Source organism: Epinephelus lanceolatus, chromosome 18 (genome assembly GCF_041903045.1).
Source record: "Epinephelus lanceolatus isolate andai-2023 chromosome 18, ASM4190304v1, whole genome shotgun sequence".
In the NCBI taxonomy this organism is placed as follows: domain Eukaryota; kingdom Metazoa; phylum Chordata; class Actinopteri; order Perciformes; family Serranidae; genus Epinephelus; species Epinephelus lanceolatus.
In genome coordinates this window covers 38,539,555-38,566,161 of record NC_135751.1, presented here as the reverse complement: position 1 = coordinate 38,566,161, position 26,607 = coordinate 38,539,555, and the positions used below count along the sequence as shown (strand labels likewise).

Sequence of the window (26,607 nt, the reverse complement as noted above, 5' to 3'; positions counted from 1 at the left end):
TTTTTTTTTTTAATTGGTTTTTAATTAATGGTATACTTTAATGAGAATACAATTGTCTCACTAAAAATCAGCTCATCTAGGTAAAACTAGGCCTTTTCCACCAACTGTCTCCCTGCTGTATCTAAGTAAAATATATAAAGTCCAGTCAAGGGGCTCAGTGGGCCGTTGGTCCAATCAGGAGTGGTTCACTTCAGTCTTCCTCACTGCCACTGGCCGAGCGCTCCTGGAACACAGATGCACTTTTATTATTTAACAGAACTTCACAGAGGATACACAGGGACTTGGGTACGTCTTTTGAAATTTTGGTTCATGGACACCAGCATGTATTTTTTTACTGATTAATCTGCAAAGTATTTTCTTGAGTAATCGTTTGGTCTATTAAAATGCTTAAAAATGCCAATTGCAATTCCCTAAAGGCCAAATGGATGTTTCCAAATATCTTATTTAACAGTTTAAACTCCAAAGATATTCAGTTTACCATCACAGAAACAAACTACATGAACAAAGAGAAGCAGAAAACTCTCACAGTTGAGATGCTGTAACTGGTTTTCTTTAAATCAGCCACTATCTTATTGCTTCAGCTATACTGCAAATGCTTCCAAGCAGTTTAGTTTGTAATTAAAAATACTTTCAATGTATATGGACTTGACCTCTACATACAACACTGGTTTAAATCTTAAAAAAAAAAACAAAAAAAAAAAACAGACTGAAATTTGCCATACTCCTTTGGGAAAAAGAAACTTCAAACTGCACCCAGTGATTATATTCTTTATCATTGAATCTGTCTCTTATTATTTGTATTAATTTAGTTTATAATATGTCACAGATAGAGATGCACGACAATGTCGAACAAGAATCATCCAACATGCTTTGTTCTTCTTTTGCACAATAAATAAAATGGCATACATTTATAAGCAGTTCATGTCTCCATCTGCTGGTGGGCCGTCATGATAAGAGTATGCATGTCTAATATGATGTTAATTTCACTACACAAGAGGTTTGATGGTCACTAAAATTCGGTGGGGAAAAAGTTGATATATATTGTTATCAGTACTGGTTATCGCTAGAGATGTACTGATAGCACTTTTTCCTTCCCGATACCCATTCCGATCCCTGAACCTTAGGTATCTGCCGATACAGAGTACCGATCCGATACCAGCGGGTAAAAATAAAATGGATGGGATATGAATTGTTGTATGTCTCAACTCCTAAAACTCTATGTAAAATATTAAGAAATAAATACATAATAGTAGAATGAATGCCATAAAACTTTTTTTTAATTATTATCCAGTGTTGACACAGATTAAGACACAGGTTAAAGTGCAGCCACACAATTTGGTAAAAAAGACATTTTAAATGCTACAGTAAAATGCTTTTTAAACTCCACTCCGTTTCCGTTTCGTTTGCCTGTAGCGTGCGTATGCGTAATGACGTGAGGCATTACGTGGTATCGGATTGGTCATAGGCTGTACTCGCCGATACCTGATACCGCATTTTAGGCAGTATCGGAGGCATTTCCGATACTGGTATTGGTATCGGTACAACTCTAGTTATCGCCAAATAAGTTGCGTTATATCGGCATATTAGATATTGGCAAAAAATCCAGTATCATGCATCCTTAGTCAGAATAGTAAAAAATGCCATTCACAATTTCCCAATCAAAGGTGATGTCATAAAATTCCTTGTTGTATCGGACCCAGCGATTTAAGAGACATTCAATTTACGATGTTTTAAAAATCCTCACATTTGAGGAGCTGGAATGTTTGGAGTATCAATGTTTAGCAGTATTGCTGACAATTAGTTTCTTTGAATGGACTAATTGATTGATAACCTATTTCCCTCTGCATTAGAAGACAAAAACTTAAACTGACTTTACAGAGTGCTGCAGGCATGAGTTCTAAAAGCCGAAAATGAGTTCACATTTTAGCGCTCCCGGCTCAAAATCAGTGGTTTTATTTCATGAGTTTTTGGTGAGACGCCTGAAATAAGGTCTGTGGTTAACACATCAAGTTTAAGAGACTTTCAAGTTTTGTTCTACGACATAAAATACGTCAGTAAATACCTCGCTCATGAATATTTAAGTTTTTATGTGTCTTGAAAAAGGCAGTTGCTAACAAGCAGCTAAATGAGACTATAGAACGTCACCACGCCGAACACAATTTTACAGCCTCATTAAGGTGGTGACATTAAGACATGCAACCATGGTGTATTTTGTTCACAGCTGTATATAACGTTAGCTTTTTACTTCTGGGGATTTCAGTTACACTTCAAAAACCACTTAAGTGGTGTTCATTTGTGAAGATTATCTTACTCAACAAAACGTGTTAAGTATCATAAACATTTATTTGCCACAGAGCTTATTTTCTGCCATATTCCAAAATCTAACGGGAAATCCCGCTGGCTTTTTGACGAGGGAACCAGGGCGACGTTTTACCATTTAGCACAAAGGCAAAGAGAGCATCTTTAATTTAGCATCATCAGTGTTTCAATCAGATAAAGTATGTTCAGTCTTTGACCTGTTGCCTCTCAGTGGGATGTTGTTTCCTGTTTCTCACCTCTTCCTGTTCCTCCTCGCTGTCATCGTCGCTCACCACAGGTTTAGCCCGGGCACCGCGGCCCCTCCGTCGTTGTCCTTTTCCTCCTCGCTCTCCTTTCTCTTTCCGGCTCAGCTTGATCTTCACCTTCACTGAACGAGCTGACAGAGACCAAACATCATGAACACACTCAGGGTAAACGTGCCCCTCCCCTCAGCCTGTCACACAAAACACTGCCACTCTGACACTCACATTCAGACTCAGAGCCTTCGTCTACATCGTCCTCCTCCTCCTCACTTTCCTCTCCTTCGCTCTCGTCATCCTTTTCAATCTTCTGTCTCACGCTGGTGAAGACAGACTGCAGCACGATGGAGTCCTCGTAGATCTGGAACACAAACAGATTATAACTGTTCTGTTGAGCATTCTCCATTGTTCCTACTGACTTCTTGTAAATGCACTGGTGTGTGTGTGTGTGTGTGTGTGTGTGTGTGTGTCCCCTCGTTAACTCACCAGAGACCCCTCCAGGTTAAAAGTCTGGGCGTTTTGACACAGCAGCATCACGTCCTTCTCCAGGTCGTTCAGGCTGCGGTACTTATGGCTCCTGATCCTCTCCTGATAGAAGGAGGAGGGAACAAACAGTAGATGATCAGATGAGAACACACAGAGGAATAACAGGTAACAGCCTCAACATACAGAGCAGGTATGTGTCGCTTTATGTCCTCACCTTGATCTTCCTGAAGTCCACTGGTTTGCGGATGAGCTCGTAGTACTCAGGCAGCTCTTTACGTGAAGGCAGTTGGATGAAGACTTCGCTCAGCTGTCGGCCGTTACTGCAGACACATGAAAGAAGCTGGATTCTTAGCAAGGGTGTAAGGATCATTGATGTATATTGATGCATTTATTCAGTTATCTAATATCATTGACACTAAGTGAAAACATCGATATGTAGCATCACTTTTAGGATACGCTTTTATTGTGAAATTCCCGATGCACATCTGTGCCACACTACTTTTTCTTGTGTGTTCTTCCGATCTCAGGGACAATCATATTTATAATATCCGACAATTCTTCTGGATGGCGTCACTGAGGGTGACGTAACCTCTCCGGTAAAGTCCTCACCCGTCTTTGTATTTGATGACAGCATCAACGATCTTCTTCATCTTCTTGGTGAGGGACAGAGGGTTGGGAGAGAGCTTCTCGGCAGGCGGGCGACCTCGCTTCTTTGCTTTCTTCACCTCCTCGTCTTTGTCCCGCCCTCGGCCGCTGCTGGAGCTGGGCGTGGCTGGGCCGCCGTCATGGTCGCGGTCTCTCTTCCGCTTTCTGGTCGTCTTTTTGTGACGCACTTCCTCTTCGATGTCCTCCAGATTTCCCTCTTCGATGGCCTGTGATTAAGAGAAATAATCAATGAGGTTAATCAAGTTAAAACTTATTTTATACTGATTCACGTTCAACATCTAAACATGAGAACATCCCACCTTGAGCCACTGTTTCTCAGTCAGCGAGTCGCTGTAGTCCACTTCCTTACGCTGGCGGGATCCTCTGCCAAACATCTTCTCCTCCTCCTCTTCGCAGGTTAGCCTCTCAACCTCAGCGTCGTCTTTCAGAATCCAGCTGGGCATATCGTCCTCCTCCATCAGACGGGGTTTCCTCTTAGGGTTGCGGGCCTCCTCGCGGCGTCTGTCTAGATCCATACGCTGGAATTTAAAAAAAAAAAAAAAAAGCAGCCAGGGGATTAGTGGAGACAGATAATGAAATTAAAAAGTTTCTAAAGGAACTAGCCTTTTGGCTAATTCTGGCATGTTTACATTTAAAAAGAAAAAAAAAAAAGTTTTATTAATGTGCATTGTCCCTGATCACTAAACCTTAAAATAAATAAATAAACTGGGACTGACCATGAACTGTTCAAACTCCTCCTCACTTCTGGCGATCATCTGATTGACGGTCTCATCGTCGGGCACTTCATCCTCCTCCTGCAGACAAATGAGATGAGTAAGTGACGAGAGACCAACGGCAGATTTCTGTGGCACCTCAGAGCCACGTCCCTGACCTAATGATTCTCACTCACACAAAATAAGGAAAGTAACTCAGTGCATACTTTTGTTTAATACGGGGTGTCACGATTTTCATTGTTAATTGATTTAAAGAGCTTCAATTTTAATCATCAAAATCAAAAGCAGGATTGACGATTCTCCCTGTATATTAATTTTATTCTTCCGTTTTCGGACCCAGCACAGCGCCATGAAACGTAACCTTTTTGTAACATGGGTAGGTTAACATGTACAGACACAGCAGCCCGAGTAAGGGATAAAGTTAAACAACCGCCAGCTGATTCGGGCAAAATAAATGCCTACAAGATGATCAATACCCCACGGTGGAAGCCCCCTTTTATATATATATATATATATATATATATATATATATATATATATATATATATATATATATATATATATATATATATAAAGTAGCAGATACAGTGTGGGTAACATACTTAGCAAATTATATATTGACAGGAAATATGAATTTAAAATTTAAGGATTATGTTAACTTGTGGGTGTTATTAAGTCACAGAGACTATGATGAGCTAAAAATAGATTTTTGATGATAAAAACATGACAAAATGTGTTTAGTTTTTGTTGACGAGACCAGAGTATTTCCTATTCCAATAACGCTACGACCTCTCACTATTTACTGGTGAATAGCAGTAAATAGTCTGCATCAGGATGTTTCGCTAGCCTGCAAAACACTCACATCGGAGCCGTTGGTCAGAGTCATGAGCTGTAGTTCAGCAGTCAATAAGTTTAAACCTCCAGTTGTCTCATCTTACTATATAATGATGAAAACTCTGTCTGTGTGTCTGTTCCACGTTTTTCTCCTCACTGACTTGGTCAATCCATGTGAAATTTGGCACAGTGGTAGAGGGTCATGGGAGGATGCCAATGAAGCAATATTACATCAGTTGGCCAAAGGGGGGCGCTATAGCAACCGATTGAAATGTCAAACTTTGAATGAGCATATCTCATGCCCCGTATGTCGTAGAGACATGAAACTTTGCACAGAGATGCCTCTCCTCATGAGGAACACATTTGCCTCAAGAACCCATAACTTCCGCTTATATAGATTTTCCGCCATTTTGAATTTTTTGAAAAACACTTCAAATGGATCTCTTCCTAGGAAGTTTGAGCGATCTGCATGAAACTGGGTGAACATAATCTAGGGACCAATATCTAAAGTTCCCTCTTGGCAAAAGTTGGAAAACTTACTAAAACTGAGCTTCTATAAGGCAATGAATATTGCGGAGGGCGTGGCTCATCACATAAAGGTGTATAACATCTCAAGGGTTTCACCCATCACCACGCAACTTTGTAGGCATATGACCACACATAATCTGAGGGGACCCCTCCATTACTGACCCCATCAAACAAAATGGGGGCGCTAGAGAGCTCATTTCTTATCTAGGCCTAACCGCCATATGGATTTTTACTAAACTTGGTAGATATGTAGAACAGGACGCCTCAAGGTGACTGGAGAAATTTAACTCTAATTGGCAACTGGGTGGCGCTATAACAACAGAAAAATGATTCAAAATGGCTAAAATGCGACCGATCGCTGTGGCTCCCCCTGTGGACCAATGTTGGTGTAGTTTTCTAATTTTTGGTATGACTAAGTCATGGTATGGTATGCTGTACATAATCACCGAAACTGTCAGTGTGTCATTCTGTCAGTCAGTCATTCTGTCTGTCCCACGTTTTTCAAAAATAATACATTGCTCTTCTTAATGGGTTCAGTTGACTATTTAATCTGCAATTTCCTATGACCTGTATCCCAAACACACACCATGTGAAACTGTACGTGGGCAACTGTACACTCAATGGGTATGGACTACTTTATTTATTAAAGGTCTCAAAGTTTGAGATTTCAAGTTTTTTTTTTTAAATGATCAGTGAGTGTGTTCTGATAAATCATCCTTTAAACCTGTAAAAAAAAACTTTGCTAGAGAAATGAGTTTTTTGTAGTTGTTGACAAAAATGAAGTCTAAATGAAATTTCAACACTTATTACAAGCTTTCACCTTAATTCCTGTTTCTGATACCTGTATTAGCCGCACTGGGTAAGTTTAACCCTTTGAAACCTGAGCATTGAAGCCAATTCTAGTTTGATTTCTTTTAAAAACATGGGAAGAAGGTAATGAGCAATAAAAAGAAGAAGAAATAAATGGCAGTTTGTCAGGGCATAAACCCAACGACATGTTGATCTTTATGAATCAAGACTCAAAAGTTTAACAACAGCATGGCGTTAAATTTTTGGAGGAAACCTTTTTATCAAAAGTTGAATGGAGCAGTGGATTTGGAGAATCATGACACCCCTGCTATTATTAACCTTACAGAGGCAGAGCAAATATCACCTTTCAATCTGTACTACATGACTAATTTCACTGTTCTCACTAGAAGAACATCTCAATGTTTGAATTAAAAAGCAAGGAAGCACAGAAGCAGGACAAAAGCAGCAGAGAGAAAAGAGGAATAAAAAGGGTAAAGGTTTTCTATTAGTGTGAAGGATAAAGTATCATATTAACCATCAAAGGTTTGTGTAGAAGCAGAGAGACATAAAGGAGAAAAGTCTGGACTGATGAAATCCTGAGAAAAGAGGGAAATAAGAAGAGGAGGAGAAATAAAAGGAGAGAATGCAGAGGTGGGGCTGCACACAGGCGGATGTGGGTGGGTGGGCGATATGGTGACGGGTTCAGATCACACCCACCCACGCCCCCCTAGTGCGGCAGCCTCCTCGAGCCCCGACCTCATCCTGCTCCTCGTGCTCCAGGATGGCCTGTAAGAAGGCCCGACGCTCGCAGCCTGACGACTTCTGGTCGAACATGCCGGCCTGGATGACCTTCTGGTCCACGTTCAGTTTGTACTTGGCGGCCGCCAGGATCTTCTCCTCCACGCTGTTGACGGTGCAGAGGCGGAGCACGCGCACCTCGTTCTGCTGACCGATACGGTGGGCTCTGTCCTGAGCCTGCAGGTCCTGTGGGAGGAAAAATATATTGATTGTTTTAGGTGGAGTCTGTGAGGTGACTGGAAAAACAGGAAAACACCAATAATGAATTTCTTTGTTACTTTTCCTCAATATTAATACTGAGCGCCAGTTGGAGAAAATGATACCAAAGATGAGTTCACTACATGTGGTCAACAAATAACTTACTGCAGTATGCAAAATGTGTGGGTCAAAAATTACAGACGGAGTCGCAACAACTTCAAACTTTCGACATCTGCAGTTGCACAAAGAACTGAGAGTCTAGGCTGAGATCAACACAGCTCATGCTTAGCTAATGTTATTACCCTGTTGTTAAGATGGCACTACATTTGGTTGAGAGTGTATTATGACTTGTTTAGGACTCGAAACTCAAAGTTTAGGACTTGGAACTTGAGTACAAAGACCTGAGAATTACTTGTGACTTGCAAAACAATGACTTGTTCTCACCTCTGACGACTGCTTACTCATCAAAACTCAAGAGATGGCCCGGCTTAGAACGCAAACACGACACACATCTGTTGCATTTTACTATCCAGTGGTTTCAGACATATGGAACATCCAGCCGAGACATACAAGAAGTGTTACAGGCAAAAGAAGCATAGGGCGCTGGGTTTTAAATTTTCCAATTATTAACTTTTCTGCAACGAGACATAGGCTTGTTTTACACAACCTGTAGGTGACGTAATGAAGGGATTTTGTTGCTGCAATATTGTGGGATCTGTGTGTAAAAAGGGCTATGATCTTACAAGAGAAAATCTGATTTCATCTGACTCAGTATATTCACTTCATAACTGAGACCCATGTTGATGCCAGCACATATTTAAATACCTGATGTGGGTTCCAGTCGCTGTCGAAGATGATGACGGTGTCAGCAGACTGCAGGTTGAGGCCCAGGCCTCCTGCCCTGGTGCTGAGCAGGAACACAAAGTACTCCGAGGCCGGGTCATTGAACGTCTTCAGCAGCATGCCACGGTCCTCTGCCTTGGTGGTTCCTGTGGGAGGAGAGAGATTAGAGCGTTATGGAAGTGAAACTCAACTGTTCCCTGTGATTAGACGACAACGAGGCCCACAAACACTCAGTCAGAGGTGTCTCACCGTCCAGACGCAGGTACTTGAAGTTACGGTAGGCAAAGTAGTCCTCCATGATGGTCATGAGGGACGTCATTTGACAGAAGAGCAGCACTTTGTGGTTGGTGGCCCTCAGCTTGGGCAGGATGCGGTCCAGCAGCTCAAACTTCCCAGAGGAGCGGTACAGGTCGGGGCTGGAAAGGAGGAGGAGAAGGAGGAGGAATGAGCCAGTAAGCAACACATACACACTCCAAAACAAGAGACGCACATGTAGTACAAACACTAGCAATTTCAAGTTTTACGTACCCACTAACGATCCCACCAGAGTACCCAAGATGCTCAGAGAAAGACTCCTGTAAAACAAACACAAATCGGTCACATTCATTCTGTTAATGTGTTTATTCTTCTCGTGCAGTTTGGAGAAAAATATTCAAGGTGTATCTTCTGTTTGTTACCTCGATGTGCTGGAACATGTAGGGGTGGTTGCAAATCTTTCTCAGTTGCATGATAGTGTTCATGAGGGTCTTCGTGCCACCTTTACCCTACAACATTCAGAAGAGGAAGAAACACAGAACACCTTTTAGTTTCCAATTTAATTATGACTGTGTGTTGAGTGTTACTTTAAATATCTTTAAATGCAAGGTTTCGCAGATTAAATTCAAAAGACATCATCTTCTTCTTACCTTCTTGTCTTTTTCTGACCCATCTGTGAGCAAGACACCCTTGGCCTGCATGTGTCTGTACAAAACCCTCTGTAGAGCTGACATGTCGCACTTTATCACGTACTCCACCTATACACCAAAAACAAGAAGAGAAGAAAACATAAGACACTGAATTATGAAAACTACTAGGACATAAATATTAATGCAAGAATGTAATTTCATCTCCATGAGAGAACCAAAGCTGACCTTCTCGGGCAGCTGAGCCTCGACTTCCTTCTTGAGTCGGCGCAGCAGGAACGGCCTGAGCACCTTGTGTAAACGTCGAATGATCAAGATGGTCTCCTCTTCGTTCAGGTCGACCTTGAGGTTAAAAGAGACAGGAGGATGAGGAGGACACATTCAAATACATTTTACTGCAGCTCATTGTTCTATTGAAGTCCCTTAGGACTCCACAACCACCCAACTGGACTGCAACTCACCTTCTCTCCGGTCATGGCAAAGGGGGCATTGAACCACTGCTCGAACGTGCTGCAGCTCTTGAAAATGGTGGGCAGGAGGAAGTTGAGCAGCGCCCAGAGCTCAGGTAGCTTGTTCTGCAGCGGTGTGCCTGTGAGCAGCAGACGGCGTGGCGCCAAGTAGTGAGTGTTCAAGACCTGGGTCAGTTTACAGTGGTGGTTCTTCATGCGATGGCCCTCGTCTACAATCATGTACTTCCAACGAAGCTTTGGAAGGAAACACAGACGTCAGAGAGAGAAACAAAGACTGAGAAACTGATGAATGAATGAATACATTTTGTCTTGACGTGAGGATGCTTCCTTACCTTCGCTAACACCTGCTTATCTTTGATAATGTACTCGTATGTTGTTAGCAGCACGTTGAATTTGCCGCTGCGCAGAATGGGAACGAAAGCACGACGAGCAGCTGGAGACCCCTGAAAATTAACAAAGCTGATTTATCATCATGTTTAATGACAAAACCGCTTAAATCAGCCAAATCATAAAACATTTAATACTGTGCTTTTAAACTCTTAGTCATGACAAACAGTAAGGCTGTAACAGTTCATGTTTTGCACAGTCCAGTGCACAGAAGTAATAGTAATACACAAGTGTTTGAAATGCTCCATATTTTTATACTGGCACGAAACTGCAACTCCAAAATCTGAGTATGAACCGAACTGTGACGTCTGTGAACTATTACAGCCCTATCAAGAGACTGAAAGCGCCACTGACCTTGTAGGAGACTTTGACGACAGATGGGGCCCACTTATCAAACTCATAGACCCAGTTTGATAGAGTTCTGGAAATAAAAGACACAACAGAAAAGTTTCTACTCTGCTCAACACATGAACATAAAAACTCTGACAGCTGTCTGTAAATGCACTTCTTGTTCTTAAAGTTGTGTTCGGCTTACGAGAGAGGTACGATGATGAGGAAGGGCCCATTGAGGCGCTTGTACTCCATGAGGTAAGTGATGAGGGCGATGGTCTGGATTGTCTTCCCTAAACCCATCTCATCAGCCAGGATGCCATTCAAGTTGTTGTTGTAAAGCGACACCAGCCACTCCAAACCTTTGATCTGAGCAGGAACGGGTCACAGTTAGCTTCAGTTTCAGACTCCCTCATGAGTAACATCCCTCTACTGTTTACAGCATGTTTCGGTCATGTACCTGATATTGCTTGAGCTGCCCGTTGACCAGCAGTGTGGACTGTTTGTCCACCTTTTCAGTGACGGCGTGAGCCACAGCGTAGTAGGACTGCAGGCCTCGGTTGAAAGCTGCGTTACCGTACTCATCATCGACATCCTGCTTGGCGTGTCTGGTGGGACAAAATACAGTGAGATATTTTTTGAGAGGATGAAAAACTGCAAATAAAAACAAAATATGAAAGGAAAACATACGTTAACACATTCATGTCTTACAGGTATCTTTGTGAAACTTAAGTTATTATAGATTCAAAGACGGTGTTTAAAAGGGACCTATTACGCTCTTCAGCTCTTCGCTCGTCAGCTCATGACAGATTTAATGTAATCTTGGTTGCCGATGTTGTTAATTTCTCCCACATTTCGGATCATATTCCTGCTGAAACATGTCTGGTTGTGTTAAGAAGCTTTTCTTTGTGATTTTCGATAGGAGAAAGGGCCGCTATTCTCCACTGCAGTCATTCCTCTGCTGCAAGTACGCTGCTACATGTAGCTACATGCTAAGTTGTTGCTGGAACATGTCCGGTTGTTAAGATTTTCAGTTAGAAGCTTTTATTGATAATTTTTCATGGTAGAAATTACGTTATACTCCATTACAGTCATTCTATGGCTGCAAGTACGCTGCTACATGTAGCAACATGCTAACGTCAGGGGATCATGTAATCCTGGCTGCTGATGTTGCGAATTTCTCCCAGATTTTGGATCATATTCCTGCTGGAACATGTCTAGTTGAGGTAAGAAGTTTCATTGGTGATTTTTCAGTCATTCTCTGGCTGCAAGTAGTCTGCTACAGGTAGCCTCATGCTAACATTGGGGAATGACCTACTTGGTTACTATTTTCTTCATGATTTTGGAATATATTCCTGCTCAAACATGTCTGGTTGTGACAACTTTGGGTTAGACGCTTTTATTGATTATTTTTCACAGTAGAAAATACTGTTACACTCCATTACAGTCATTCCTCGGCTGCAAGTACACCGCTACATGTAGCTACAAGCTAATGTCAGGGAATCATGTAATCTTTTCATTTCTCCCAGATTTTGGATCGTATTTCTGCTGGAACATGTGCGGTTGATGTTAGAAGTTTTACGAAAATACGGTTACACTCCATTACAGCCATTCTCCAGCTACATGTTGCTTCATGCTAACATATGGAAATAATGTAAGCTTGGTTGCCAGTGTTGTTAATTTGTTCCTGATTTATGATCATATTCCTGCTGGAACATGTCCGGTTGTGTTCAGAAGCTTTAACTGGTGATTTGTAATGGGAAAAATTGCGGTTATACACAGTCATTCCCCAGCTGCAAGTACACTACTACAGGTAGCTACATACTAACGTCAGTGAATCATGTAATCTGGGTTACCAATGTTGTTAATTCCTCCATTATTTTGGATTATATTCCTGCTGGAACATGTCTGGTTGTGAAGATTTTGGGTTAGATGCTTTTACTGATCATTTTTCACAGTAGAAAATACTGTTATACTCCATTACAAACATTCTCCAGCTGCAAGTACGCTGCTACATGTAGCTACATGCTAACGTCAGGGAGTTATCTAATCCTGGTTGCTGGTTTTGATAATTTCTCCCAGATTTTGGATCATATTTCTGCGGGAACATGTCCAGTTGAGGTAAGAAGTTTTACGAAAGTATGATTATACTATTCTACACTCATTCTCCGGCTTTTTCACAGTAGAAAGTACGGTTGTACTCTATAACATTTATGTTCCACCTGCAAGTACACTGCTACATGTTGCTACATGCTAACATCAGGAATTCGTGTAAACCTGGTTGCGGATGTTGTCAGTTTGTTCCCGATTTCTGATCATGTTTCAGCAGGAATATGATCAGAAATCGGCAACAGTCTGGTTGTGTTTAGAAGCTTTATTGGTGATTTGTATCGGGAGAAAGTGCCGTTATACACAGTTATTCCTTGGCTGCAAGTACACTGCTACATGTAGCTACATACTAACATCAGGGAATCGTGTAATCTTGGCTGCCAATGTTAGTTTGTCCCCGATTTCTGATCATACTCCTGCTGTCAGGTTGTCAAGATTTTTGTTATAATGTTTCCCAGTAGAGAGTGCTGTCATACTCCATCACACTCATTTTATGGCTGCTATGATGATGCAGACCCTAAGATATGGGAGACCCGCAAATGCTAATAGAGGGCTGATAGAGACAAGCGCTAAAACAGAGGGTAAATACATGTGTTCCAGCACAGACAGTAAAAGGAAATCAGAGTAATGTTTTAGTAGGAGCCCCAGATACAAATATGAACCTGAAAATGAGTGTAATACGTTCCCTTTAAAGTAGGATCTAAAAACACCAAAATCTGAGTGGTTGCGTCTTACTCGATGATGTGTTGGACGTCCACTTCAGACACGTCTTCACTGTCAGGGTCAGGAATCTTCTTCTTCTCTTCTGCTGCAGTTGCAGATGAATGCGGTTGCTCCTCATCCTCCTCCTGACGTCAAAAACAGGGAGATCAGAAAACTGTTTGACGGATATTACACGAAGCGGCCATTTTGCTTCAAGGAAGAGATCACTGTGTTACGTACCTCGTCTTCATCCTCCTCTTCTGAACTGCTGTCTTCACTGTCTGAGCGCGGTGCTACTTCGTATCTATAAAAGAACAAAACGTTTTTGACAAGGTTAAAAACATTTGCAGAGATACGGTGGGTTTGTCTCTGCTGTTCTGCTACAGGACAACTGTTAACCTGATAAAACATGGCTTCGACGTTAGTTGACGTAACACTCAGTGATATAACGGTTTCCCTTTGTTCCAGAAAACTGTCCTCAATCATTACAGTTAGAATTTAAACCACTGAATTCAGCAGACAGTTATCATTAGATAGACCTGACACTGACCCCGGGTTCATTTCAAGCCAGGTATCCAGCTGGCCCGCCTTCGGTGCATCCATCCCAGTCAGGATCTTTCCACTGTCAACATGGATGACCTTCACCGGGAGGTCACTCATCTGACTGGTCTCATCTAAAGGCTGAAAGGCAAGAGAAGAATTGTTAGGTATATTAACAAGCTGCACGTTAAAAATATTATTGACAACCTATTAAAGGAAACGTGTTCCTCCTTTAACCTCACCTCTCCATCAGGTCCCAGAGCAGGAGCGCCACCCTCCACAGCCTCTGGCTTCTGGAAATAAAGAACGCAAGTACATGTAAAAATGCAGTTTAAACTCACAAAGAGATGTTTCATAAATGCCTGTTATAAACATTTACCTTCTTTTTCTTCTTCTTTTTCTTCTCTTTGAGAGCTTGTACAGCTTTGTGGGCGCGCACCAGCTCCGTGAGGTTGGCCACGTACTCGTCTGTCTGCTGTAGCAGGTACGCCAGACGCTTGTCTTTCTTTTGGTCGATGAGTTTACGGTAGCCTTCCTCATCTTCAGCCTGGGAAAAGATTCACAGAGATGTTGGATGCTTGTGTTGGACTAATAAAAATACAATTTTTATTATTATTAAATGGTTAATTTTGTTGCCAAACGCTATGGCTACATGTTCGTCAGTTACTTCTTTTCCCATGACTAAAGCCAGGTTTATATCTACGGTTAAAGCTCTGTGTAGATGTGTACCCTACGCATTAGCCTGACATGCACCTCCCCAGGAAAATGTACAAAAATGTAATCAGTTGACCGTTGTGCAGAATTTGAATAAATTTCCCCATCCACGTAAAAGCAAAAACAAACTCATTTTGTATTTCTGTGTCTCATTAACAGATTGGAGTCTCACCATCAGCCTCCGCATTCTCTCCTTCTCAATTCGCTCATTCTCCTTCTTCTGCTCGCGCTCAGTGTTGGCGTGATAGGTGGCGACAGCTTTGGTGGCCTTCTGGATCTTTGCTGTGATGGAGCGGTGGTACTCCTTGAAATCCTTGGCGTGCTGCAGGATGCTGTTGAGGTATTCCTGTTGACAGAAGAACACACAAAGACCACTGTTAGCAGATTCTACAAATAATGTGAAGAAATATTCTCACTTGAACCAAGGAAGGACAACAAAATTAAAAACAGCACCATACATGACGTGTTCTGATTCCCAGTACCCAGCTATAAACCGCCACACCCATACACATCGTTTCTCACGCTGTACCTGGTGTTTCTGGCGTCGTTTCCGCTCCTGTTCGATCTTCTGCTGTTTCTCCAGCTTCTCAGTGATGCGGGCTTCACGTAGAGACTGACGTTTGCTGCGCTTGTAGGCCTTTGCGTTGAGGGCAGTTTCCAAAGCAGTGTCACGTCGCATGCAAACCACCACCTCCTGACGCAGCTGCAGGCACAGAAAGTGGACATATTAAATCCTGTATCAACAAACAGACCAGTGACGCTGGAGTCTGAGGATCAATATGAGCTTCAGTTGTGTGTTCATCAAACATTTCTTGCAGCTACCTGTCTCTGGAAGTTGAGCAGCCGCAGGGCCTTGAGTTCGATGGTGGCTTTGGTGCGCAGGTCACCGGCCAGAGAGCCCGGCAGGTTCTCCAGCTCCTGGATACGGTGAGCAATACGAGCCTGTAGTCTGAAGAATACACATTTAAAAAACAATTGTATTAATAACGGCCACAAATTCAAACCACTACTTTTTCTCATCAACACAATTACAAGGTAAAATATGTCACTGTGGTAAAAGTGACTCTAATCTTGTTTGTAACTAAAAACTGTGTGTTATCTAGGGCTGTCAAAATTTGTTAAAAAATGACGTTCGAATATTCGTTCTAAAAATAACTAATAGGTTCGAACCATTCGAATTTTTTTTTTCACATTATGTCCACAAGAGGGCAAACTAATACAAGGAAATATACTTCTGTATGTATTAATACAAGGAAACATAACTACTTGTAGGTATTTTTATTTCAACATAAACGTCTTTGAAAACATTTACATACCTACACATTAAAACACATAAAACAATTATCTATAACATCACGTTATAAACGACCGCGGACCTCTCGCTCGCCCCCCCTCTCTGACCCATCAGGCCACACCGCCCGCGGAAGCGCTGCGAATAGCCTCGAAGCGCTGAGAAGGGAAGCCAGTTTCCTTTCGGCGCCCATGTTAACCGATTGTGTCATCCACACCGGCTGCGCAGTGCCGCGCAGCTCCGTGGCCGCTCCCACCTCCCACTTGCAAAGAGGACAGCTGCAGTGGTGTTTTTTTTTTCTCCACAATCGAATATCAATTTTCACATTCGAAGGTCCATTTTTTTTTTCAAATTCAAATTTAAATTCGAATTTAGAATATTTGCTGACAGCCCTAGTGTTATCAGTTTTCGATTAGTAACAATGAGACGGATTTTTCTTAGAGAGTAAAACCGGAATTCCACTGGGTTCTGTCTTAGGTCCACTTCTCTTCAGTTTATCTACTTTATGGGTGTGTGAGCGTGCATTTAGTTGCAGTACTTTAAGTCTTTAGCCCCTTTTGACTGCAGGAACTTTCCCCAGGAACTAGGAACCTTTTGAGGAACTCATTGCGTCTCGACCACAGGGACCAGGGGCCTCATGTACAAAGGGTGCGTACGCACAAAAATGTGGCGTACGTCTTTTTCCATGGCAAAGTTCAGATGTATCAAGAGTGAAATGGCCGTGGAAATGTGCGGTTCCTCACGCCAACTTCATGGCTGGCGTACGCACGTTTCTACCAATGTTGATCCTTTGGCGACACTTAGAGGTGATGCTGGGAAACTGTTATAATAAATAAATGTGAAAACAATTAGTCCTCAGAGTGATGTGCACATCAGAGAAACATCAACAATTAACACTGATGAACAATTAACACAGCCACGTGTCTGCAATTAGTTGAGTGGATATAAAAGCATGCGCAAAGTGGTGCCGAAAATACCGTTAACAACAACGGCTGCTTTAGCAGTAGTAGAAGATTTGTAAATGGCGCAATATGAAGAGAGCGTGTGTTCAGAGACAGATGGCACTGGCTCATCAGCTGCTTTAGGTTCCTGAGGCCAATCCTCCTGGAACTGTGCGCAGAGCTGCAGCCGGCAGCGCGACACAGCGAGGAGCCATGCGCTGCCTGTATCCATACAGGTTCTGACCAAGCTGGGGTTCCTTAGCTCCAGGGGCATTCCAGAGGGAGCTGGCCGACCGATCGGGACTGTGCCAGTCGACCCTGAGCCGAGCCATGCCAGCTGTGTGGGACGGAATTATCCGCATGTCAGCCAGGTATATCAAATTCCCATAGCTGAACAGGCCAACATTAAAGTGCAATTTACAACGACAGCCGGTTTTCCTAATGTTATCGGAGCTATCGACTGCACACACATGACTACAGTATAAAAGCACAATCACAGGATGAATTTGTTTATGTCAACAGGAAGCATTTTCATTCGATCAGTGTACAGATCATATGTGATGCGCAAATGCAATTAACCAACATTGTGGCGAGGTGGCCTGGTTTAACGCACGATTCATACATTCTGAGTAACAGCATGGTTGGGAACAGACTACAAGCTGGCACTGTGCGCGATGGGTGGCTTCTTGGTGGGTAGTTTATTTGTTTAATTGTCCTAATATTAATATTAATTAGTCTTCACAGCATCAGTACTAGTCAGTGGTTAAAGTTAGTGACTTGCTGTTTTTTGCTGGTTAAACTACAGCTTCAGAGCTTTCTAACAAGCCCCTGATTGTCTCTGTGTGTAAAGTACTCATGTCAATAAACCTGTGCGTAAGGTGTGACATTTCCTAATCAGCCTCACCTTTTCCCCGGTGCACTTCTGCATTAATTTACAACAATAATGTGTGATCCGTGTAAGTGGTGTATAAAATTAACACATGGAAACTGTAAATCCAGTTCACATAATTATTCGTCTGCTTTCAACTGACCCCAGGCGACACTCTGTTCAAACGGGGTGAGCTCCTCCTCTCCTGTCCCCCCGCCTGTTTTAGCCACACTTTGGCGGTGGGTAGCCCTCCTCCGCTTCTCGTCCACCTTAATGTCGTACCACTTCTTTTTTAATTCTGCGTGGGTACGCTTTTCTGTCCCCACAGCATTGACAGCCTCACACACACTCTCCCACTCACTCACCTTGCGTTTTGTATTGATGCCGGAGGACAGCGTGCCAAAAAGTACATTTTTGTGCGCCTCCACTTCAGTGAGCGTCTCTAGTTTGCACTCTGAAGTTTTTCTTTTTTCCCGCCTTACTCATTCTTTTGTTTTAGTTTTCTGATCGTGCAGAGAGGGGAATCTTAGGTGCAGGATTCATTTAAATATGATTTGCATATTTAAATAGGGGTGTGGACAGGGAGGGGCCGGGTACTCCAACATGTGCGCTCAATTCCGCGTTGATTGGGATGTACAAAGGAAATGTGCTTGGATTCATGTGTACGCACAGATTCATACATCTGGATATTTTTATGCCTACGACGTTTTCTGGATTTAAGCATACGCCATGTTTCAGTAGGAAATCCACGCAAGTCTTTGTACATGAGGCCCCAGGTCTCTAAATTAAGTTCCAGAGACATTATTTTTGAACTTTTGGGGTGGAGTTTGCACAGATGACTGTTGCTGATTGGTCAAACACACACAGCTTGCTTCTTTCATAAAACAAGGAAGTACTCTAGTATAAATTTAGGACAAGGGGAAACAATTTCTCTTTGTTTGATAACATTACAAGTGAAGCTAGGCTTTTGTTTCGGCTTCCTGAGAAGAGATATTGCAACAGCAAACTGAAAGAAAGAGACAACACTGTGACAATGCTCTTTGCTTCATCTTCCTTCGTTACATCCAACTTGCAGAAATACTACGCACCTATAAATGTCATCGCAGTGAGACAAAACCACAGACGTATTTGTTGTTTGTGTATTTGTTTGAACTACTTACTCACAGAACTGAAATACTTTTAAAGTCAAGTAAAAGCTGATTTTAAAGAGGCACAGACAGTCTGAATGATCACGGTACCACTAACTGGGTTTTATGTGTTTTTAATTTGTATTTTAATGGTTTTTATTTTAGAGTTGTATTGTATGTGTTTTTCTGCTGAGCTGTGTGAACTGTATCTAGGGAGGGTTGATGTGCTGCGGTATGGGGAATTCTTCCAGGCTATGTAACCTACTGAAATCAAGTTGAAATGAATATAAAACTTAAGTTAACACATAAAATACCAACATAGCTGAGGTGCAGTTGTTATAAACATGCAGATGAGGTAACAGAACAGTGAGCTTCCACCGCTCTACACTGTCTCACCTGTACTCTCTCTCCTGGAGGATCTCTACTGGGTCCAGCCCACGGGGCTTCTGGATGGGGGTTATGCGGTTCTGTTTCTGGTGAAGCATCATGGGAGGGGGCTGGGCGGGCTGTCCTGGGGACTGTGTCTGAGGAGGCATAACTGGGGAGGCAGCGGGGGGAACAGAAGGAGGAGCGGGAGACGGTCTGCCGGTGGGCTGAGGCGGAATCAGTTTCTGAGGAGGATTAGAGGGGGTGGCGGCGTTCACCATTGGTCCTAGAAGAAGGAGGAATCAGAGGAGGTCAGTTTGACTGCATGTGCATGTAAACATACAAAGTGCTGACTGAGGTGAGACTCCAGACTGAGTCTACCTTCAGGCCATGATTTGGGGGGTCCATTGGTAGGCTGGCCTTGCATACCAGGGGGAACTCCTGCAGGTCCAGGAGGCGCCATGTTTGGACCTACCATACCTGAAACAAGCAAAACAATGTGATGTTTTCAGGTAATTAGCAAATATCAGGACAGCCAGCAGGTGTCTCTGCTGAGCTTCAAATATTCTGCTGTCTTTGATTAAAACTTAAAGATGTTTCATTTGTTAGGAGGCCGATCGCAAAAATACGCTGACGAGGCTTCCTGACAGCTTCACTTAACTCACCATGTGGTCTGTTGTAGTTGGCCTGAGCAGGTCCCGGACCAGCTCCTGGTCCACCTCCGGGCCCTGCAGATGGTGGCATGTTGGGCATTGGCTGCTGCTGCATCCCCGGCATGGGCCTCTTCCCCTGCACAGCCATCTGCAGGTGCTCCGGTAGCGGCTGACTGCGTGCCAGCATCTTATAGGCCATAATCTGAGCCCTGAGTTGGTGCAGCTGGTTCTGGTTGAAAGGAGCAGGTCCACCTGCACCACCTGGTCCACCTCCTGCGCCACCGGGTCCACCTGGACCCTGGGGTCCCCCGCGGTTAGGCTGACCCATTCCCTGATTGGGGTCCCCGCTGCCCTCCATGGGGCCCGCCCCAGGGCCAGAGGGACCTCCAGGCATCATGGGGCCAGAGGGAGGGCCGTTGGCTGGGACAGGGCTGGGTGCGTGCTCCGAGCCTCCCAGTGGAGAGGGGTAACCTGGGGAACAGAACAGATGCATGATGGGTAGGCCAAAAAATATTCAAGCATTATGATTTAAAAACGTCTTATATGGGTTTATTTTAATCTGACTCCACTAACACACATAAAACTGCACATGGGATAAATTAAACTTCAGAGACAGAAATCTTTTCATTTGATCTTTTTCATAAAACTTCAGGTCTGTCTGGCTGAAAACTCTGAAAGCAAACTTCTAACAACCATAAAACATGGATCATCATGTGTCTCTCTTAACTGTTAGACGCTAACATAGACATTCAAAATAAAAGCGTACCCCAAAGATGACGATAGGGATCAGTGTGTTCGCTTTGCATCTATGATACTGGATCGTTGATCTTTGAATTGATACATCGATCCAGATCAATGGATCGTTACACCTCTATAAAATACTTAGTTCAATTTAAGTAAAATGCAGTTTTTATTCTCCTTAGTTGGGCGTACTGCAAAACTCTGAGCCGATAAAGATGTTTTAAATCTGGCCGATACGACAACAGATGTGTTTTCTTGTTGTTGATTTTGTTTTATTGACTCCCCCTTTTGTGCCCTGGAAACAAAGAAATCTTCAGTTTAAATAAAAAAATAACTGAAGTGTTTTAAAGTCATTCAGTGTTTCATTACACTATTTTTAAATGAGCACAAATTCACTCATACAAATACATAAATAAACAATTAATATGACCTTCTTTCACATTAAAAAACATTTAAAAAATACTTTAATTGTTTTTTTGCTATACGTGTATATAAATCACAATTCCCTGTTTAATACATATTCTTTTGGCTGTGAAAACAACAAATTTCTCTCCTTCAAATACCTGTATTTAATCATGTTTCTCTGTAAAAGCTACATTTTACAAGATTACATTTGAACACATCATGAGATCGTTAGAATTTACCTTCACCCAGCACTCATTTTTCTAAACAGAGCTTGAACGCATCATAATATAACTGGCTGTGACCTTATTTAGCTGTCAGTTGCTGCCACTGTCTAACAGCTAACGTTAACTAGCTCTCCTCCTGTCGATTTTAAAACGCATTTGTTTTTCACAGTGTAGCATTGTCAGGAAAACAAGTGTGTCCCCAGACACCTCGATAGTGAGTTCACTGCGTCCTTTCATCCTGAAGGCAACTCAAACAGGTTTTCTATTGTCCCTGGGACGACAGGGCGCTGTTATGCTCCAGCCCTGCTTTTTATTCTGCGCAAAATTAATGTAAATAGGCTTGTTAATAAGCCGATGGACATCAACGAGGTGATAATAGGCCATAACGATGTAATGCTGATAAACCACTGTACCCCCACTCTTTAGTTTAGACTGTGAGTCCAAATACTGACAAGAAAATGACAAGTGAACCAAACACTCTTTATCTAGCTTAAATATAGAGCCATCTCTGTATCATACACACTGTTATCGTGTCATTTTAGTGTTCCTGTGTGTGTGTGTGTGTGTGTGTGTGTCTGTCTGTCTCTTCCTATCCTCCTCTGCTGACTGACTGTGTGGTTTTGTAGTTGCAGCTGCCTTTGTTGCTGTCTGAAAGGGGAAGCCCCTAAACCCGCCCCTCCTGTTGCCCTGCCTACCGCTGTCTGTCTGCTCACGCTGCCAAATGAGCAGCAGCAACACAAGAAGAGAAACCGGCTGGATGGGTTCACCCACCCACACACCCACACACACACACACACACACACACACACACACACACACACACACACACACACACACACACACACCCACACCCACCCACACCCACACACACACGCAGTAGATCTGCCTGACTGAGCTGTCTGTCCTTCCTGTCTGGAGCTTTTCAGGGTCAAAAAGAGATCTTTAATTTTAATCTTTCTTTAACTTTGACCAACTCAAGTTATCTGAGGATTCAAACCAGCAACCTTCATGCTGCCTGCAGCCTGCGAGCACACCACAGAGATACGAACAGGGGAATTTATTTCCTCATGTCTCATCTGTCTAGAACTGACAGCACAGGCTACTTTAAACATGACATCATGTGAGGTGTTACCTTGGGAATGTTGGTCCATCGGGCTCGGAGGGGGTCCCATCCCACTGTGGCCCCCTGGTCTCATGCCCATGCCCTTCATCTGGGCATAGCGGGGGTCATCGGGCATTCCCTTCTCATGCATGGCTTCCATGGGCTGATGAAAGACAGAATAATCATGTGTGACACTCATTTTTATGTGAGGTTGAAATATTTATATTACAAATGCACCAAGGTTAAATCTCTCAGGGTGTCATTGTTCATTTTAGTCAAACCATACAGTTTATCATACACACCATAACAGTGTGTAAGATACAGTTTGAAATAAGAACCATTTCATACTTTGTGCATCTGGTGCATGTTGTCCTGAGGATATCCTGAGGGTCCCTGTGGAGGATGGGGATGTCCAGATCCAGGAGGTCCCGGGCTGGGCCCCATCATGCTGTGGGCCGAGCCTGGAGAGGGACCGGGGCTCGGGCCCATCATGCCTCCTGGAGATGGCCCTGGTCCTGGGGAGGGTCCGGGCCGAGGTGTCCCTCCCATCGGGGGGTCAGGAGTGGACATCTCTCAGGAGAAGCTGGGAATGTGTGGCAGCAGAAAGTAACCCTGTGAGGAGAGATGACATCAGGAATAAAAGCACCCCGAGAATATTTATTTGTTTGTTAACACTGTCTCAGTCGTTGAAATCCAAACTTAGGGTTCGTGTATTCATACCAAACCATCAGAGTCCAATGTACGCAGACTGCACAGTACGTACACTGATGCACGTTAATTGGAACCACAGTTGGCAAGAGCAAGTTTCACCTGGAAACGTTTAGTTTTATGCTATTAGCAACATGTGCAGAGGTTAACACAACAAGCTGACAAGCGTGCAGGTCAGTCACACTATGGCGAGCGCACATGACACACTGGAGCTGGACAACCAACCTGTGGGTTCCCAGTCAGCTACAACATCAATGACGAGACTTTTGTAAAATCATGAGAGGGCTGGCGTGTCGGTTCTGTTCCAGCGCTGTAGAGGATGTGAATGGAAACTCATCCAACAAGCTAACACACATCTGTTAGCATCACCCAGATGTGCAGATCAATGGGATGATAAATGTTCGAGTGCTTTGAAAGCTTAAATACATCTGAAACTGCCCAAATGCACAAGTTTTATTTCTTATTATTTTATTTATTTTGGTATTTTAGGTTTATATTATAAGAGATGCTGCTCAGTTTAATAGCCTGTTGTGACCTGTTGTCGTATGGGAAACTGTTTGTACAGAGTAATACACAAGTGTTTCAAATGTTCCTTTTTTAATAATGAAAATATTTATCACTTAAAGTTGCCAGTGGGCAAAATGTTACCTCACGTCTCAGAGGATTGTGTCTTTCTTTGACACTTCTACTACTGTCTGTTTAAACTTAAATTGAATATATTTAGATTGTAGAAAAAATAAGACACTTGAGGACGTCCTCTTGGGGCGTTGGGAAACACTGATCGACATTTTTTAGCATTATTCGACATTTTATAGACAAAACGTGTATTGAAAATAAAATAGTTGCAGCCCCATTCAAAATAAATATAAAGCAAAAGATCTTTATGTATTTGTTTTTTTTATCCACTGTGCTCCATTGCGCATCTATGAATACACAAATCAAATCTGATTACTTTACCAATGTACAAAGTGTTAGAATACAAATGTAAATCCTGCAAAACAGAGTTAACAAAAACACTCAATGTTTTATCTTATTTTAAAAAAGGTATAGTTTTGTCCATGTCTATTTTTTCTGAAGTAACATCCAGACAAGGTTAGATGTGACCTGCTGAGATGCAGCCAGCGCTCACCACAACATAACGACTTCAATGCTCCGAAATATTTAAAACCCATCAACCATTATGTCTCCTTTAAACTACAGTTACACTCAGGATGGGTGTGTAAAGCAGCACAACGCACATAATTTTTACACACTTACAGACTCACATTTTTATTTCTGGTTTATGGAATTCATTAATTTATATTTACAGATTTCTGTTTCATACTCTTATTCTTGCTTCTTATAATTTTATGCTTTACATCAGAGCGACTGTAACGCATCACAATTTCCCCTCAGGGATCAATAAAGTATTTTTGACTCTGATGTCTCCTTTAATCTACAGTTACACTGTTAATTACAATCATTTATTATTTGTGTAGTCAACAGTTAGAGCAGTTGGCGGTGAAACCAGAAAGTAGCTCACAGTGAAGTGTGTTAAGGCTGCAACTGATGATTATTTTCATTGTCAATTTATCTCTTCATTATTTTCTCAATTAATTGATTAGTTATTTGGTCTATAAAATATCACAAAATGATTAAAACTATCAATCAATGATTTCCAAAGCTCAGGATGAACTCTTGTTCTTTGTCCTCAAATGTCTTGTTTTGTCATCGAGCCAAATATATTCAGTTTACTGTCCCAGAGGAGAAAAAACACCAGAAAATATTTAAATTTAAGAAGCTAGAATTAGACAATTTAGACTTCCTCTTCCTTAAAAAAAAAATCACTTAAACTGAGTAATCGATTATCAGATTAACTGGGAGTTGATTTAATAGATGATTAATTGTTAGGGGTGTGGGATATTTTTGTGTGACAATATTGAATCATCACACAATGCCAAGTGTCAACTTCTTACATTATGTAAATGATTAATATTAGAAATGCAAATTAAACTTTAAGTAGCCTACTGGAACAATATAATCAATTGCTTTTTCAGTCCACTAAACACATTTTGCTGCTGCTGCTGCAAAAAAAATGGCTGAGGTGAGATTAATAGGATGAAAATGTTATCTTATTATTTAAAACAGATGTTGACAAACTTTTCAAAGATTTGGGGACAGAATTTACAATTGAAAAAAGGTATTAAATTGCAATATATCTTATCGCAACATATGTAAAATCGCAATAATATTGTATTGTGATAATATGTTGTGAATCCTCTGGTGATTCCCAGCTCAACTCTGGACCATTGTGCATGTTAAGTAGTTATTTTTCAACTGTAATATGGTGCTGTGTTTGATTGTGTCAAATGTATTCTTTGGTGCTTTCTTTAAGTGCAACCCAAACACATCATCTGCTGCTGTTGTGTGAACTGAAACCAAAACCTCCAAAACAAAACTAATCACAGGAAAGTAGTTTTAATGTTGTTGTGGGCTGATCTGTCCCTTTGGTTATGTCTCACCCTGAACTTTTGTTCATTTAAACTGAGCCAGATGGTGAGCTGCTGAGCACAACAAGATTAAACCAACACTGATACAACACATCTGACACATAAGCAACAAGTGAGGCAACAAAAAGGATGAGACTGTATCTGGATGATGAGAGCTTCTTACACACAGGAGGTCATTTAAACTATCAAAAAATACATGTTGGCGTGGGTCAATTCAACAGGATATAACTCAGCATAATATAGAAATACAGGAGAAATAAAAGTCACTGAGAGAAAAGTTTAAAAGTGATAAACAGGCGTTTGTAAAGTTGTTTACAGTTACAAAGAAATTACAGTTAGATTAGCTATTATTAGCATCCGTAGCTTTGCTAACATTAGCCGGGCCTAGCCGGATTTATCATTTAACGATACAATATGCCGGTTCACGACTTGTAAACTCATCCGGTTTAGTGTGACGAGTTCCCCGGTGTTTGCTGGACAGCCGGTTCAATTGTTCAACGAGATTAAATTCCCGGTAACGCGACAAAGAACAGCAGCCAGGCAAGCTAGCTCGCTAGCTAGCTACCAGCCTGTATTGATACAACAACATAACGTTAAGCTGCTGACGGTGCCTAGCATGCTAACAGGCTAGCAGTGTTAGCCTCGCCGGCCATGCTCCCTCGGGCCAATTAGGCACAAAAATGTGTTGTTTTTCGAGCCGTTTGTTGCGAAGCGGCGACATGTGAAAGGTTAGAGCATCCCTCATCGCCGGGGCTGATTGATCCAACGCGCCTCCCGTACCCTTGGCACGGTGCTCCGCTCTAAGCACATTTCCAAAAACAATTTTCATTCATTGCACACAGTCGCGCCACAGCAGCGGCGCTGTAATGTCGGGCTCAGCTTTTTCTCCACAAAAAAACCGTATAAAAACACGTGTGTGCTCCGAACAGAGACACAAAACACACACACAACTCCCGTGAAGTGATATCAAGATAATCGTGGACTTACACGAGTGGTGAGCGCTGATGATTGAATCTTCGCCGGGTGAAACGTCTCTTGGTTTTTCCTCCTAGCCAGAAACAAAGACCGACCTACCCAGTTGGTTTTTTTCCTTCCCCCCTCCTCTCTCTCCTCTGTCGGCAGATC

General features: G+C 42.4%; 1 protein-coding gene across 2 annotated transcripts; it reads right to left on the bottom strand.

Moving 5' to 3' along the window:
- Positions 1–26,607, bottom strand: smarca4a (SWI/SNF related BAF chromatin remodeling complex subunit ATPase 4a). 2 transcript variants are annotated; one of them, XM_033644426.2, is made up of 34 exons: positions 26,470–26,607; positions 22,634–22,897; positions 22,316–22,448; positions 19,826–20,284; positions 19,542–19,640; positions 19,191–19,446; positions 15,390–15,516; positions 15,097–15,270; positions 14,740–14,913; positions 14,233–14,400; positions 14,096–14,146; positions 13,864–13,994; positions 13,554–13,617; positions 13,347–13,459; positions 10,963–11,110; positions 10,708–10,871; positions 10,527–10,593; positions 10,118–10,228; positions 9,777–10,019; positions 9,544–9,657; positions 9,319–9,426; positions 9,091–9,177; positions 8,942–8,988; positions 8,663–8,829; positions 8,396–8,559; positions 7,292–7,558; positions 4,427–4,504; positions 4,010–4,228; positions 3,654–3,916; positions 3,259–3,364; positions 3,045–3,146; positions 2,787–2,919; positions 2,556–2,695; positions 1–223 (listed from the first exon to the last, which is right to left on the bottom strand). In XM_033644426.2, exons 2-34 carry the CDS (start codon positions 22,853–22,855, stop codon positions 191–193), a joined length of 4,932 nt encoding a protein of 1,643 aa, XP_033500317.2. In that variant the 5' UTR covers positions 22,856–22,897; positions 26,470–26,607; the 3' UTR covers positions 1–190. The 2 variants fall into 2 exon arrangements, with proteins under 2 accessions (XP_033500317.2, XP_033500318.2); XM_033644427.2 differs by having other exon boundaries at positions 7,331–7,558.